Source organism: Chiroxiphia lanceolata, chromosome 18 (genome assembly GCF_009829145.1).
Source record: "Chiroxiphia lanceolata isolate bChiLan1 chromosome 18, bChiLan1.pri, whole genome shotgun sequence".
In the NCBI taxonomy this organism is placed as follows: Eukaryota; Metazoa; Chordata; class Aves; order Passeriformes; family Pipridae; genus Chiroxiphia; species Chiroxiphia lanceolata.
The window spans coordinates 9,954,000-9,968,955 of NC_045654.1; the positions used below are offsets into that span (position 1 = coordinate 9,954,000).

Sequence of the window (14,956 nt, forward strand, 5' to 3'; positions counted from 1 at the left end):
TACCTCCACCCAGCACGGGCCCCAAGGTGTGGTGCTGGACTCTTGCCTGGCCTACCTGGTCTCCAGATGGGTGCATGCTCCACCGTGGTGGATGCTAGGATGGATTTTTCACGCTCCCTCTCCCGCTCCCGTTCCCGCTCCCGTTCCCGTTCGGACACCGACGATCCCGACTGTTTGGTCATGTGCGTGGGGCCTCCTGAAACCCAACCGAAAGGCAGTGAGATGGCTGCAGACACAGCAATTCCCCCAGGTACGCTGACTGCTCTTCACATCGCTGTGTCTGCAGAGCAGATAAGGAACAGCTCCATCCAAGGTCACCTGGAGCAGGACAGACGAGGGCAACCAGCGTGACAAAGCCCAGACAAATCATGGAATAGCTGTCCTGGCGCCACCTCTGGGGTATGACCTTCCACAGAGCTGTTTGCCAGCTGCCACTCTGGGGAAGAAGGGGGAAAAGCAGGGAAGCCCCCAACAAGCAGGGAGGGAGGGAGTCAGTGGACTGGTCACTGAGTGAGAATTAATTTGGGGTCTCCCCATCTGCCCTGGCATGCTGAGCCCATGGCCCTGGATTGATTAAGAGTGTCCTGCTCAACCGTTTTCCCCTGCTGTGTTACCTGGGGAGAGTGGGGAACTGCTGTGCCGACTGCCAAAGGTCTGGGGGGGCCCAGGGATGTAGGTGATGCGGTCCATGGTCGGGGCAGAGGTGCCAGGGGTAGGGGGCACGAGGACAGGCAGGTGTGGCACTTGGGACAGGTCGATGATGCCTGGAAAGAGAAGTGAGAGGACCGTCAGGACAATGCCGAGCTGCGGCAGCTTGGCCATGCTGGAGCTGTCAGTGCCGGCCTGACTGAGCCTCCTCCTCCCAAACTGCCCCCAAGCCCCTGGACAGTGCCGTGCCGGGAGCACCTGCTGCATAGTTGAGGGCGAGGGAGGGCTCCCGGGGTGACAGGCCGCGCAGCATGTCCGCCCGCTGCGCCATGGCCGTGGCCGCGGCGTTGTGGTGCATCTGCTGGGACGTGATGTAGTCGTTGATGATGGTCTGTCGGTTCTCCATGGCCGCCGTGTCCGGGTAGCCCCGGATGAGGTACGGGGGGTACAGGTGGGGGTACGTGGGGCTCGGAGCCAGATGCCTCGGCAAGTAGTAAGCAGCAGCTGGGAGAGAAAGGGATGCAGATGTGATGTGGCTTTCCCCAGAGACCTCTGGCTTTCAGAGCATAGCAAGGAAAAAACCCAATCCCAGACAAGACTATGCCCACAACAAAGGTACCTGCTTCCAGTTGGATTCCCCTGGGGATGGCGGCAGGGTCAAAAGGCAGCGGGATGTGTCCTCGGTACAGGTCGACCCCGCTCACACCGCGGAGCAGGTGCTCGTATGGGGAAATGGGGTGGTGGTGGTCAGGCACAGGGGCGTGCGGAGACTTGGAGTTGGTGAGCTCTCTCGATGTGGGGGTGATCTTTCTGTCCTGGGATACTGGCTTCCCAGCAGTGATGCTCCCTGCAGTAAGCAGAAGGAAGTGAGTCAGAGACTGAGTGCCGTGGCCAAGTCATGTCCCTGAGGGATGCCTGTGGCCAAGCGTGTCCTCCAGGGACACTCGTAGCTACCCTGAACTCAAGGGACCTTTACCCTCCCTGCTCCCTGCACTGCATGCCCTGTTACACCACCAAGATCGAGGCAGGCCAAGTCCCAGTTGCCCTTGGAAGAGAGGCCTTTCCCAAACCATCCCTCTACCCCAGCGCATCCATGCTGGGTGGTCTGTGCATTCATCCTGGCCTGCATAAGCAGCTGGTGGTGGAGCCCTCCTTGCGCTCCTTGGCACAGAGGTCACAGCTGCTGGGCAGAGATGGGGACCCTGAAACTCCTGGCAAGGGTGACAAAACATAGTTCAGTGTGTTTTGAGTACTTGTCATTCCCTGGAGCCAAAAACTCTTTCCCAGCACATAGAGGGGAGGTTGGATCATGTTAGGGACTTCTCCCGGCTCTCCCAACCTGAGCTGGGCACTGGGGGCACTTCTCATCCAACCTGAGACAAGTGTCACCAGTTCCTGTGTCCAAGCCCGCAGGATGCGGACAGTGGCTGGCACAGTCACCCCAAGCAGTGTGACCAACCCCCTTGCACCAGACTGCACACCAAATGCTGCCTGGGTATTCCTGCTGGAGGTGAGGCACTCAGGTGCCCAGGAGATGGATGAGATGCGCAAACACATATCAGGCTGGTGAGAAGTGTGAAGATCCCCCAGCCAGTGCCCCAAGCACTGCTTTCCTTCCCACCTGTGGAAAACAGAGTGCCGTGGGCCAATGCTGGGACAGGGAAGACGCTTTTGAAATACCAAAGGCTTCACCAGCCACAGCCCAAGTCTCCCTTTGGTTACCCTGGTGCAGGTGAGGTGCCCTCACTTCAAACATGTGAGCACCTCCAGGAAGGGTGCTGAGCCCCAGCTGTGCCTGGCAGCCACCCCAGTGCTGTGAGTCAGTTGTAGGTGCTGGGAAGAACGGGTTCAACAGGGACCTGCTGGGAACAGCTCGGGCAGGTGGGGTCAGCAGCCGCCTCCCGCGCACCTCCCCTGCTCTGCTGCTACGAACTGGAGCATCAAATAAAAGGTTTGCCAAGTACCTTCGTGCTGCCGTGGCGTGGACTCCCGTGTGGAGACTGGAGACCCTCTGTGCAAGTGGCTGCTGAAGGCGGTGCTGTGCCCTGCCTGGTGGTCCTCATAGCCGAGGGCACTTTGGTGGGCCTTGCTCGGCTCCGGTACAATCACAGGAGCCCCTCTGGCAATGGAGCCACCCGAGTTTGTCACTGGGCTTGGCCTGTTTTTCAGGCTCTCTTCATAAGCTCTCTCCAGATTCCTCGGGTCTTGGATGACGTCCAGTGAGTGCACAGAGTGAAAAGTCCTGCCGGGACTGCCGATGATGGACCGCACATCATGCTTTTTGGTACTTGAGGAGGAAGAGCTGCTGTCATACTTCAGTGGGGTACCCTGGGGACAGGAGGCAGAGGAGACATCAAAAGGGCATAGAGCAGAAGGGGATGCAGCGATCGCATCCCACCGACTTTCAAGGAGACTCCTGACTCCTCATTCAGTGGGTCAATACATCAATAAAGCTTCCTTGGGCAAACAGCAACAGCCATCGACAGAGCACAGAACCACTCGGCACGGCACGGGGCAGGGTGGAGTGCCCATCTTGCATGTCTTGTTGTGCTCCAACAAGATGATGATGAGTCACTGCTGAAGGCTGGCTGTGCCCATCACGCCTCTCTCCTACACACACAGTGAAATGGGGTAGGACTACAAGGTGCCATGGGAACCCTGCAAATATTTGGAGCCCAACAGGAGATAGTTTCATCCTAACTACTGGCCCTGCTTGGTTGCCACTTGCCCATAAAGGGAGGAGACCAAGTTTATTTGCACCCCGAGTTACAACTGCCAAGGGCACAGAGTTGACTTTGGCCTTGAAAGAGAGGTAAATGTGCCCCTTTCCATTTACACATGTAGCTGGAGCATTGTTTTCTTAATGTGCAAAGGGGGTTCCCTGGGTTTTGTGTTTATCCACTAGGAAGGATCATAGGATGGCTTGGATTGGAAAGTGCAGTGGGTTTCTGTGGCTGGATTTTTGGGGGGGGGGGGGCTACAGGGGTGGCTTCTGTTAGAAGCTGCTAGAAGCTTCCCCTGTTCTGTGGAGCCAATGCCAGCTGGCTCCAGGACGGACTTCCTGCCACTGGCCAAGGCTGAGCCAACTAGAAATAATAGTAATGCCTCTGTGATAACATATTTAAGAACAAAAGATTGTTTCGCAGAAGAATTCCAGCCAGGGAAGAGCGGAGTGAGAACATGGGAGCTTTGAGTCTTGTTTTGCCCGTGAAGGTAATCAGTCATTGACCTCTCCCAGCTCTTATCTCTACTCATGAATTCTTAGCTATTTTTTTCTCTCTCCTCTGTCCAGTTGCAGAGAGAGGGTGAGAGAGCGGCTTTAGTGGGTATCTGGTATCTGGCCAGGGTCAACCCACTGCAAAAGGATCCTGTCAAAGATGGGGCAGGACAACCTGTACCGAAGGAGAGCCTTGAGTCTGACCAGTGATGCACCCCAAAGCTGTCTCTGCTCTCCTTTTACCTTGGGAATGGTCCCCAGGATCTGTGCAAAGACAGCAGCCTGAGTAGGGCTGATCACATCTGCTGTTCATCCCACACTCACCTGGGTGATGGAACCTTCCTTCAGAGGTCTCGTCAGAGAGATGTCCGGTGTCCGCCTCAGCTCCTCACGGGGAATCTCATGGATTGATCTTCCTGCTTCTTTCACCGTGGCTACCAAGTCTTCATGGGCTGATTTCATTTTCAGAGGAGTAAGGCCCTCGTGAGATCTGACCTTGTAGGCATCAGATAAGTCCCTCGGTGGAGTGTTTTCCCTCTTGAGCTGTTTGGCTTCTCTTCTGAGGTAGTCCTCATGGGCCTCCACATAGGACCGAGGTATTCCTGCAACCCCCAAGCACATGATGGATGCAGAGGGAGATTCCCCAGCCAGACACTGGACTCCCACTCCCCATGCAGATGCTCACTTCAAGGGAGTCTCTATTTAACACATGTAACTCAGGGACTAGTACCCAACTAAGCACACAGAGCAGCTGGACCACCTCAACATCTCCCACCACTTTCTGGACCCATTTCACACTGATTTCAATCTGTTCTATGTGAATCACTGACAATTTTGTCCCTGACTTGGGCAGAATTTAGGTTGGTGGAAACAAAACTAAAAATCTCTCTGAGCACATGGCAGGGGGCTGCAAAAACTTGCAGCTGGACCTTGATGTGTCCATCCTTGTTTCCTCTTGTCCTACCCTGACAAAAAGAACAAGGGGCCATCCATGGAGATGCTTCCCCATGTTACCTCTGTCTGTGCCCTTCTGCTTGCAGGTTTTACCTTGTGTAATCGAGCCCCTCATGTGATGCTGCTCCTTCAGGTTATGGGGACTGTGTCGGTCTGGAGGGATTGCTCGACCCATGAGACCTAGAACAGATCCAAGAGGGAAAGTTGGGTTGTGACACAGGAGTTAATTTACAATGAATACACAACAGTATTACCAGGGATTCCCGGGACAAGAAAAAACATAATTTCTAAATTACTTATTTCTCTTTTTTTTTTTTAAATGTGCTTTTTTTAACCTGTTCCTGAAACTGGTCTGCCAGGACAGAAACCAAAGGGAAATGGGCCAGTCTACGTCCCTTGTCTTCCCATGCTGGTCAGATACTGTTGGGATGTGCTGCAGGATACCAGCTAACCACTGCCAAAACACTGGCACAAGAAGGTGCATCACGTAGACAAGAGACAAAATGGGGTTTCCATGGGTCACTAACAAAACACAAGTGAAAGGTTTCACCCAGACCCACCTTCAATGCTGGCAGATAAGGTATCACGGGCTGATAAGCCCCGGCTGATCCTCCCCTCCATCATATCATAGGTCCGCTTAGTTCCTGTGGTCTCATGGGAAGCTCCCGAGCTCCTGCTGTCTTCTTTGGGACACTGAGAAGCAGCAACTCCACCTGGTGAAGGGAACATCAAGAGGCACCATCATGAGCATGGAAAGTCAGCATTGGCCAAGGGAGGGTGTTTACTGCTGTTTGCGTGCGTTGCTGAGAGGTCAGATCCCACCCCAGCATCAGCCACCGCTCCACAGTGCCAGAAATATTGCATGGGATTGGCTTCCAGGAAATTCAGCTGGTGTTTTCTCCCCTCCCTGCCTTGCCTCAGACTCCAGATCTGTGCCTCCAGCTTGGGTAGGAGCATCCACCCTGACATGTCCCACTCCCTCCTTCCTTTTCCAGTGGGGCCATCACGTAGGCAGTGGGACAGCCCAGAGCCAGTGCGGCATAGGCGGCACCAGCTCCGGTTCCCCTGGACTTGGCCCTCTGGGTCTGGGGAGTTTTGTTTTTTTTCCCCTGTTTGTTTTGATTTTTGCTAGACACCTACTGTTTGGGATCTTGGCCAGCCTTAACATTTGCCGAGACACTCCCTGGGTGCGAAAATCAGGGAAAATTGCAGAGAGGCAAAGCTGAGAATGATTACTTTGACACAGTGGTGAGCACACATAAGAATTGGGAGAGATGGTGGAAAGTCCCATGCAAGACTGATGGAGCAAGTGCTACTGTGAGGAGAGACCACTTACTACCCCCTCATCTGAACCTGGAGCAGGTTCCCTGCGAACAAACAGTGGACATCTGTCCTGAGCTACAGCCCCGTCACAAGCACAGTCCTGCCCGTGCCAGGCAGCATCCCACCCACCCCAGGTGATGGGCACCCATCATGTGCTGGGCACCTATCATGTGCGGTGAGCTGTGAATTCAGCAGCTTCTGATCCAGCTGAATGCCTCATGTTTATGTAATGAGCTCCGAATGGGATGTCAGCTTGGAGAGACAAATGCCTCTGCCCATTGTCCCTGACCAGGCCACCCCTGCCAACGATCTCCAGTGCCCTGACCCTTCTCTTTGTAGGCAGAGAAGGTGGTTGTACAATTAGAGAAAATGGAGAAGTTAAAAACATTCACTCCATTGTGGACAATCAGGAACAAAACTCCTCCTCAGCAAAACCAGTAATTAATAAAATGGGATTATTACAACTTCACACCCACTGTTGGTTTCTGCAATCAGCACCCACTCAATCCACGAAGTGTTTGGGGCTGTGTGTGGGGAAACAAGGGGGTCCGTGCCTGAGCCTTCGCTTCAGCTCCATTCGACAGGAGAAATCCGGGGGTGACATTCAGAATCAGCCAAGCACCGTGTGGCAGACGCGGGCGATGTGCCCGCACCCTGTCATCAAGGCACATCTGTTGCCACCAGCCCTTCTGCAGGAGGGGACGTGCTCCCAGGCACCCTTTGTACCACCGGGAAGCAGGGGGAGGGCGTGAGAGAGAAGAGAGACTAAACAGAAAGAAAACCACTCCAAACCCACGTCCCTCGCCTTCAGCAGCCATCAGCAATCATATGCAGGATGAGAATAACCAATCTAGCACAATTCAGCTCACACATGCTACAGGATCTCGTCTCATTACAGCTCTTTTATTTTAAGCACCCTCATGACACTAAAGAATTTGCAATTTTTTTCCTGCTTGCCAAAATTCATAATCACGAACAGTTTCAGTTTTCTTATTTAATTTTTTTTTAACTCTTCTGCTCCTGGCTGCACAGCCTTGCCAGGCTGTACGGGGGGGGAAGGAGAGAGGTAGGGCTGGCAAGGCTGCAGCAGCACACGGGATCACTTGGGATGTGATAAACGCTATCAAGCATGTAAAAGGCTGCTGGGGAAAGGAAGGAATTAATTCCTCATCTGTGTCCATGGGGGGTAGGATGAGAGGTGACAGGCACAGGCTGCAGCCAAGGAGACTCGGGCTGACATGAACAGCGGGGAAGAGTTTGGTCTGCAGCTCTCCTTCACTGCCTGAAGCAGGATCCCAGATTTGGGCATGGGCAGCCCTCCCTGCCAGGAGCCCTCCCCATCTCTTCCTGATGGCACCATTTCTGAGATCAGCCTTGTTCGACCCCCAGCCCGGGCAGAGGAGATTAAAATAGCTTCTTGCACAAACAAGTCCTGAAATGCTTCCTGCGTCCTCCCCGGTCCAAGCCCTGCCAACTGTCCCAAAGGGCACCCAGTGCTCCACAGTGACACTTCTTATCTGGGCTAGAGTTGACAGTGGATATGGGGAGGCATGGGATGAGATAGTTTCCACGTGGCAGGCGAGAGGCATGGCACAAAGCCCTGTCCTGAAAGGTCCTGCGGTCCCAGGGCATGCACAGAGGTAACATCAGCTGGAGCTTGTGAGTTGTCCCCCATGGCCTGACCTGAACCCTCTGCCTCTGGCCCTGGATGAAACAACCAACCGTGATGAAACCAGCTGCCAGCACTTGTGGGCAAGAGGAAAGGGACTTCTTCAGGACACACTCTGCCTGCAGGACTGACTGCAGGGCCCCAGGGAGGGATGCTCTGCCCCAGGGAGGCAGGGGGTTCAGGCAGCACAGCAGCTGGTCAGAGACACCTGCTGAGGTGGCTGAGGTTGGAATCTGCTTCTTAGCCATCTCCCAAACTCAACTGAGAAGAGAGGTGACACATGAAGATGGCTGTCCCCACGCACACCAGAGCACATGCCAGTATTTTACCCCAGGAAGATGCGGGGCTGCAGAGTCTAACTCAGCTCTTCCTGAGCCCAGCTGTGGGGTAGGAGGAGCCTGGCTCCACCACAAGAGATGCCTAACCCAGCACACAGGGAAAGGTGAGAACTAAGGGGTTGCTTCCAGCCTCACTGCAGAGGAACATCTGCCTATCTCCAACGGGAGACACCAGGATGCAGAGAGCAGCTCTGATGGCCAGTGCTGCACTGGGCTGAGCAGGCGCAGAGGAGGCAGGAGCAGCTGGTGACCACCTGCTGGTACTACTAACACAGAGGCACTGCTGGCATTTACTGAGGAAGGGCCTTACTGTGCCAGGGGGTGAGGCAAAGGGCCAACACATCCCCAGACAGACTCCTTGTGGGATGCAGGAATGGCTTCACACCCCTCAACAGGTCTAGCAAAACTCACTAGATACTGAGGCACAGTGCTGCTGGACCCAGGAGGACTCCTTGCAAGGCAGCCCCATGTTGGAAAAGCTACACAGTGCCCAAGACACTGCAGGTGAGAATCTGATGTCCAAGTAAACCTTCATACCGAACTACTTGATTTGCCTCCACCTTGCAGGTTCTTGAGTCTGCCTTGGCCTAAGAGTTTGGGGATGCTCTCGTGACACTTTTGATCAGTCCCCCTCCTGCACAGGGTGCTCGGGATGAAGGCAATACCTTCCCATCTGGTTCTCTCCTCTTCCCTGCTTCCAGAAACCAACCAAAACCATTGCAATCCTGCCTGCCAGCAATCTGTCTCTAAGGCAAGATAACCACACAGGAGAGAGGGACAGAGAGCAGCAGGGTGGGAAGGGAGAGAATTGACGCTGGAAGCAAGACATGAGGCTGGCCCATTGCACTTTGTCAGCCTTTCCTCAAATGGCTCCCAACTCCCAGCCAGGGTGGCACAAACCCCCAGCACCTGCCCTAAAAAGGCAGAGAGTTAGGACTTACCCTCGTAGGACAGCACGTGGCCTTTCTTCCCTTCGTAGATGACATGTCCTTTGGGCACGGCATCCTCCCTTGCCTTCTCTGCTCTGCTGGGGCTGTCTTCTCCGATTATCCTGGTAATGGTTCCTTTGTACAGCACTTCTGCCGGGGTGCCCTTGGAAAGCCACCAAGATCCATATTTAACAGTGTCACAAGCAATTAAGCAAGCGCGCGCACAGGGACAGGCTGTTCCCCACGGGAGGCTGAGCGGAGGGAGCGCACCCGGCCTCTGCTTCCTGGCGCAGCCAACAGCGAGGGACTCGCAGCTTAATTATTGATGAGGATGATAACGAGGAGCGGTAAAAAGGTACGTGATCTGTGTAAGGCTGCTGGGAAGAGGCGGGGGATGAGGACAAGCACAGACCTCCAGAACAGCAACTCTCTCACCCTGCATGTTTCAGAGTAAGCTACCTGGCTTGCTTCTCCTCCCAAGGTTTGGTTGCCCTCCTGGTGACACCTTGGTGACAGCAGGGACTGCTCGAATGTTAGCTTTTCCCCTTCAGCCTATTTCCCCAGCCTGGCACAGGAGCCACGGAGAAGTCCTGCCCACCCAGGCAGATCTGCTGGCAGCAGCGTGACCTTCAGCGAGCTGCCTGTGTGCGGGAGCTGGCGGCTGGCAGCGTGCCCGGGAGAGATGGCAGCAACGAAATCGGTCCCGGAGCAGGTCGGGGAGCGAAGGCTGCCTTAGCTCTCCAACAGGAATAGCATTGGGCTTCTCACACAAACTGGTGTGAAAAAAACCTCTCCTTCCCCCAGGCACACACAGACATAGCTCACAGCCACCTGCCCCCGGAATCCCCTTCAAAACACACAGAACTGGATGTCCTCGAAGAGTCGCTGGTGATTAACACCCCTCTGCCATTGTAACCTGTGGGTGCCAACTGGGAACAGCCACCGTGGGCTGATGGTTCCCCTCCCCATCTCTGGAAAGGCACAGCAATGCTGTCAGAGTGAAGCTCTTGACTGACACCTGCCTACTCTGATCATTTAACCCCTGCAACCCCCAGGACTGATGCATGCCTCAGGGGATATGATGCCGCAGGCAGCTTTGCTGGTGCTTGCAGGTTGTGCCATGCAGGCTATCTCCCCACCCCTGGTTGGGGATGCCCCTGCTCTGTGCCAAACCCTCAGAGTCCCCAAAACCCTACTGCAGTTGCCGGGATGTGGCAGCACGCAGGTTCAGTGCTCCAGTCATTCACCCTCGCGGTGCACCCGGGAATGGCCCTCCCAGCCCCAGGTAAGTCACCTCCCTCCTGTGGATGCTCCAAGGGGATGTGAAAGCAAGTGATGACAGATGGCTTCAGAGCAGAGAGCATATATGCAAGATCTGCCTCCTGTGAACTGGATGACTAATCTGAGATCAAATATCAGCTCTGGTACTGGGAGCTGCTGCCGGAACAGGGGGCTCCTTCTCCCCACAACGGCAGCAGAGGGATGCAGGCTGCTGAGCCAGCAGGAGAGGCAGGCAATGCCCTGGGTCTGGGCTTGGTACCTTAATCCCAAGCCAAACAAAGGAATCTATTAGCTGGACTCATTAGCTTAATGCAAAACAGTGTCTTAACAAACTCTGCTGATTTCCTGAACTGGCATGTGGTGCTCAAGGCCCCTGACGCCCACCCGTTGCTGCCCATAGCTGCTGCAGGAGCATCTGAGAGGACGGAGCAAGTGTTTGCTCTGGTGGGTTATTTACAGCCCCCAGGCACCCGCTCCTGGCACCTGTTGGACATAGGTCACCAGTCAAGCTAAGCCTTTGCTCTGGGCCAGGATTCAGGATCAGGTCCCCAGGGCCAAAGAGAACACGGTTGCTCCCCTTGAAGGAGGCAGGCAAAAATCTAAGCCTGAGTGGCTTTAAATATCTGAATGATGGCCAGATAAAATCCCCATGGGAAGCAGATTTTTTTTTTTAATGCTCTCCGCTCTGTTACCAGATGAGCAATAACTCACACTGCAAGGAACTATCGCCCGCTTGCCAGCTGCTCTTCTGAAGATGGATGGTGGAGATTAAGGCCAAAGTATCTTCCTGCTGAAGAGCCTTTGGGCAGGACCCCCAGCGCAGCACGCTCACTGCTGGCAGGAGTCCTCGCTACCTTATGTGCCCCTCACAGCCTCCTCCACCGGGCCTGGGCCCTCCACCCATCTCCTCCTTTGCTCCGCTCCACTTTCTTGCCCTGGCAAGATGATTTTCCCAGATCCACTTAAAGCTGCCTTTGCCTCTGTTCTTCACAGCTACGTAAACCAAAGCAGGGTTTAAATGTGCTGTAAGGCTGCATTTGCTGCTCGTCAGGCTCTGCTCTTCTGCAGTCTCAGCTCACAGGATATGGTTCATGCCATCCTGAGCAGAGGCTGCTTCCAGACCTCTCTGAGGGGCTCAGTGGGGTGGGGCATCACAGACCTGCTGCACAGCCCTGTGCCCCACACTCGATGCATCCTGCAAACCTGTGGTCCCCTCATCCACAAGCTGCAGCCACCAACACCCAGGAAGCAAAATCTACTGGAAACAAGGAACCTACGTGTGTGATGGACCCTCGGTAGGTGATGGGCGACTCCGGAGGGGGTCTGGATGTGGGTGTTCCCTTGGTGATGCTCCCTCCAGAGGCAGAGCTGAGGGAAGCACCTGTAGGACACAAAGCCAGTGAGCTTGGGGCTGCATTTGCTGTTCAGCACAAAATCCGTGGGGCTGAGACTACTAAGTGCAGGATTTGAGCCCACCACACTCAGGCTCCTGACTGCCTTACTGAAGGTGCTTCACAAACCAGAATTTGCACCAAAAAGCAACACCTTGGCATTTATTTTTTTTTACCTGGCTAATGGGGAAAGAAACTCGAAAGAGAGTTGTATTTAAAGAAAATGTGGTCCCTGCCCAGCTGCAGCAGCAACAGTAAAAAGCATGAAAACACCAATCAATGGAATTTAAACAGGTCTCGCTTTGTCTTATGTAACAGATTTTCAGGTGGCCCCTGAACGCAAAACCTTCACCAGAATCAAGACCTGAGGCCCTGATTTGGGGATACAGAGAAAAGAGGTGAAGAGACCCCTTGGGCTGAGCACAGTCCAAGGAATCAAACCCAAGATAACCAGGCAGCTGCAGCCAGCATAGCATTCACCAGGCTTGGCAGTGCCAGCATCCCTCCCCTTCCACAGCCGGGACATCCGCCTCCCACTCTGGGTCCTCACCCCGCAGGATGGAGCCCTCCTGGGACGGCTGTAGAACCAGACTTTCTGGCTGGCTGGCCTGGCTTCTAGGAGAAAGTTGTTCCTGCTTTACTCCAGGAAAAGGCACTGGAAAACATTAACCACATATCAGCATAGCCGCAGGACAAGGGGCTGCAGCCCTTGGCTGGTCGAGGCTTTTATTCCTGTCCACCCCAAGTTGGCACCTTCTCAGCACCTTTGCTATCCCCAGCTCTTTGTGATGGACTTCCCAGGGTGGTGAACACACAACTGGCAGCAAGCAAAGCCAGATCTTTCGCACTGGCAAAGGCACTGCCCACACTGGGACTGGAGCTGACATTGAAAACCTTCTGCTGGTTTATAACAGGACTTACACACAGTAGGAAACGGAGCCCATATCCCTACTCCCCAGGCTTCATCCCTCACCCATCCCCTCCTGCTGTTAAGAAAAGCTTCCAAATCTGCAGACTAAACACTTTCTTTGTTCACTTCAGGCCATTTACTCTTTATCCTACCAGCCTGGGGAGCAACAATATATTTCCTTCCTTCGATCACAGTATTAGCTGGAGGGTATTTATAGGCTGGGATGCATCCCTGACCGAGTTGCTGCTTTCCTATACTGCAGAAATTTAGCTCCCTGTGTCTCTGCTCTCCTGACGGACTAATCCTTTCATCCTCTTAGCAGTTCTCTCTGTGCTCCCTTGCTATGTCCTGTGCTTCTCCTTTCTCCTATGCTGCCAGCAAGCTCACTCTCTGCTGCTCTCAGGGCACGTGAGAAACAACTCACTTCTCAGTTCCTTACCCAGTTTCTTGGGATCCATGGTCAGTGGCAAGCCCATGGTGATGGAGCCGACAGGGACCTTGGCATGCTCAGAGCTGTAGGGTGTGTGGAGCTGGATGGGCATTCCCTGTGGGGCAAGAGGAGAGGTCAGGAGCGACTGCTGGTCCTTGCAAGGTGTCTCCACCGCTCACACCCAATACCCTACCTGGGAAATGGATCCGACGGGTCTCTCCAGCACAGAGGGGTGCTTGGTGGAGGAGATGAGGGGGGGAGGGTTGGAGATGCTGGCCAGTCTCTGCAGCCCCGAGCGAGAGCTCTCATGCAGGTTTAGTGGGATGGGGTGTCCTGTGAGGAAAACACAAATGTTAGTGGGACTGAGGGCAGGTAGAGTGGCTGCAGCTATCAGAGAGGAAAGGGGCACGGAAGAGAGCAGGGGCTGGATGCAGTGAACTGGCCAGCTGTGAGCCTGCACAAGGCTCCAAGTCACATGATCATTTTGGAAAGGACTGGAATAGTTTAAATTACTGCCTTGTCATTTCTGCAGCCAGAGGATGTGCTGTGCCCGACTTGTCTGCCCTCCAGTTGGAGAGGGACAGTGCAGCGAAGGATAAAATCTGCCTGACTTTGCACTCACACTGCTCTGTGACAAACCACATCCCTAAACCTGCCCCAGCCAGAGCTGGGAGACCCATGTGATCATCCACGAACCTTCAAGAGCCTGACCTGTGGTACTGGCTGCAATCACAGTCTGCGCTCAGCCTCAGGTCAGGCAGAGGAGGACACATACCACCCAACCAGTGGGTTCTACTTGCCTGGTGGGTTGTACTGGAACAAGTGAGGCTCTGCCTGGGGAGAGGTTTTGATCACATCCCGGGGGTAGGACAGGACAGGGGGCCAGCACGAGGCAGCCATCGACTCTGCACTCAGCTTCTGAGCCTCTGCGATGGAGGAGAAATGCACGGACTTTTCTGCAAGGGACACAGAAAGAAACCAGCTTGGTCAGCAGCCCCCATGAGTGAGTGGTCTCTGTGAGCATGGAAGGGAAGCCAGAGTCAGCTCCAAGCACAGGAAGTGGCTTCAGTTCTGTCCAACCTGGCCATGAGGTGAGGGCTGAATTCCCCAACCAAGCTAAAAGGAAAAAGCTCAGTATTACCACCTGGATTTGACAGCATTTATTTTACTCAGATGTTTAAAGTGCAGCTGTGAGGATGGACATCTGTGCTGGTGACTCTGCTGGTGTTCACTGCCAGCAGGGCCCTCCATGGACCTGGTGCCATCCCACTTCACCAAGGAGAGATGGCATTTGCAGCTGGTTGCAGGGTCCAGCTCCTTGTCAGGGCTTGGCCATCCATGATTCGCTCCTGGGCAGCTCCCGTCTGTGCCCACAGCTCCACAGTGGCCACCATGGCATGGTGGGGAGATTAATGATGATCATGCCAAATCCTCCACTGAGTTTAAGGCCAAGAGGCATCAATGTCAGTGTCTCTTTGGTGCACAGGGGACACCCAGAGGGCACCAGCTCTCTGGTGACAACACGGTCTGTGGTGTGCAGCGGCACACAGGATGCCTGCAGAGCTCCAGGCCACTGCCAGGGACCACTGCATACCAGTACAATGGGAACAAGCTCATCCCCACATCATTCCTCGATGTGAAAGCTCAGCTGCTCCTAAAGGATGGCTGCTGGCTATAAATCATTTGCAAGCTGTAGGAAGTGTCCAGAAATAGTGGCATCAGCTTCTTGGACAGGAAGGGGATAACATCCTGATGGTTCTCTGAACACCTGGGACAACCACAATGCCTGGGACTGTCAAAGGTAACGAAGATGAAGATGGACTCTGTGGGACAACCAAATGAGGGCGGCCTGCTGTGAGGCACAGG

General features: G+C 54.5%; 1 protein-coding gene across 12 annotated transcripts in view; it reads right to left on the bottom strand.

Annotated features, from left to right (window-relative positions):
- Nucleotides 1-14,956, bottom strand: part of NCOR2 (nuclear receptor corepressor 2) — a 238,186-nt gene that overhangs the window by 14,563 nt on the left and 208,667 nt on the right. For all 12 annotated transcript variants that reach the window (XM_032705362.1, XM_032705361.1, XM_032705360.1 and 9 more), the window contains 14 exons: nucleotides 13,891-14,046; nucleotides 13,284-13,423; nucleotides 13,100-13,205; nucleotides 12,301-12,405; nucleotides 11,637-11,740; nucleotides 9,091-9,241; nucleotides 5,380-5,532; nucleotides 4,913-4,999; nucleotides 4,190-4,467; nucleotides 2,613-2,976; nucleotides 1,268-1,495; nucleotides 907-1,152; nucleotides 615-764; nucleotides 56-196 (listed from right to left, as the gene is read on the bottom strand). In XM_032705362.1, the coding sequence (XP_032561253.1) occupies nucleotides 56-196; nucleotides 615-764; nucleotides 907-1,152; nucleotides 1,268-1,495; nucleotides 2,613-2,976; nucleotides 4,190-4,467; nucleotides 4,913-4,999; nucleotides 5,380-5,532; nucleotides 9,091-9,241; nucleotides 11,637-11,740; nucleotides 12,301-12,405; nucleotides 13,100-13,205; nucleotides 13,284-13,423; nucleotides 13,891-14,046 (2,409 nt within the window). The remainder of the gene's footprint in view (nucleotides 1-55; nucleotides 197-614; nucleotides 765-906; nucleotides 1,153-1,267; nucleotides 1,496-2,612; nucleotides 2,977-4,189; nucleotides 4,468-4,912; nucleotides 5,000-5,379; nucleotides 5,533-9,090; nucleotides 9,242-11,636; nucleotides 11,741-12,300; nucleotides 12,406-13,099; nucleotides 13,206-13,283; nucleotides 13,424-13,890; nucleotides 14,047-14,956) is intronic.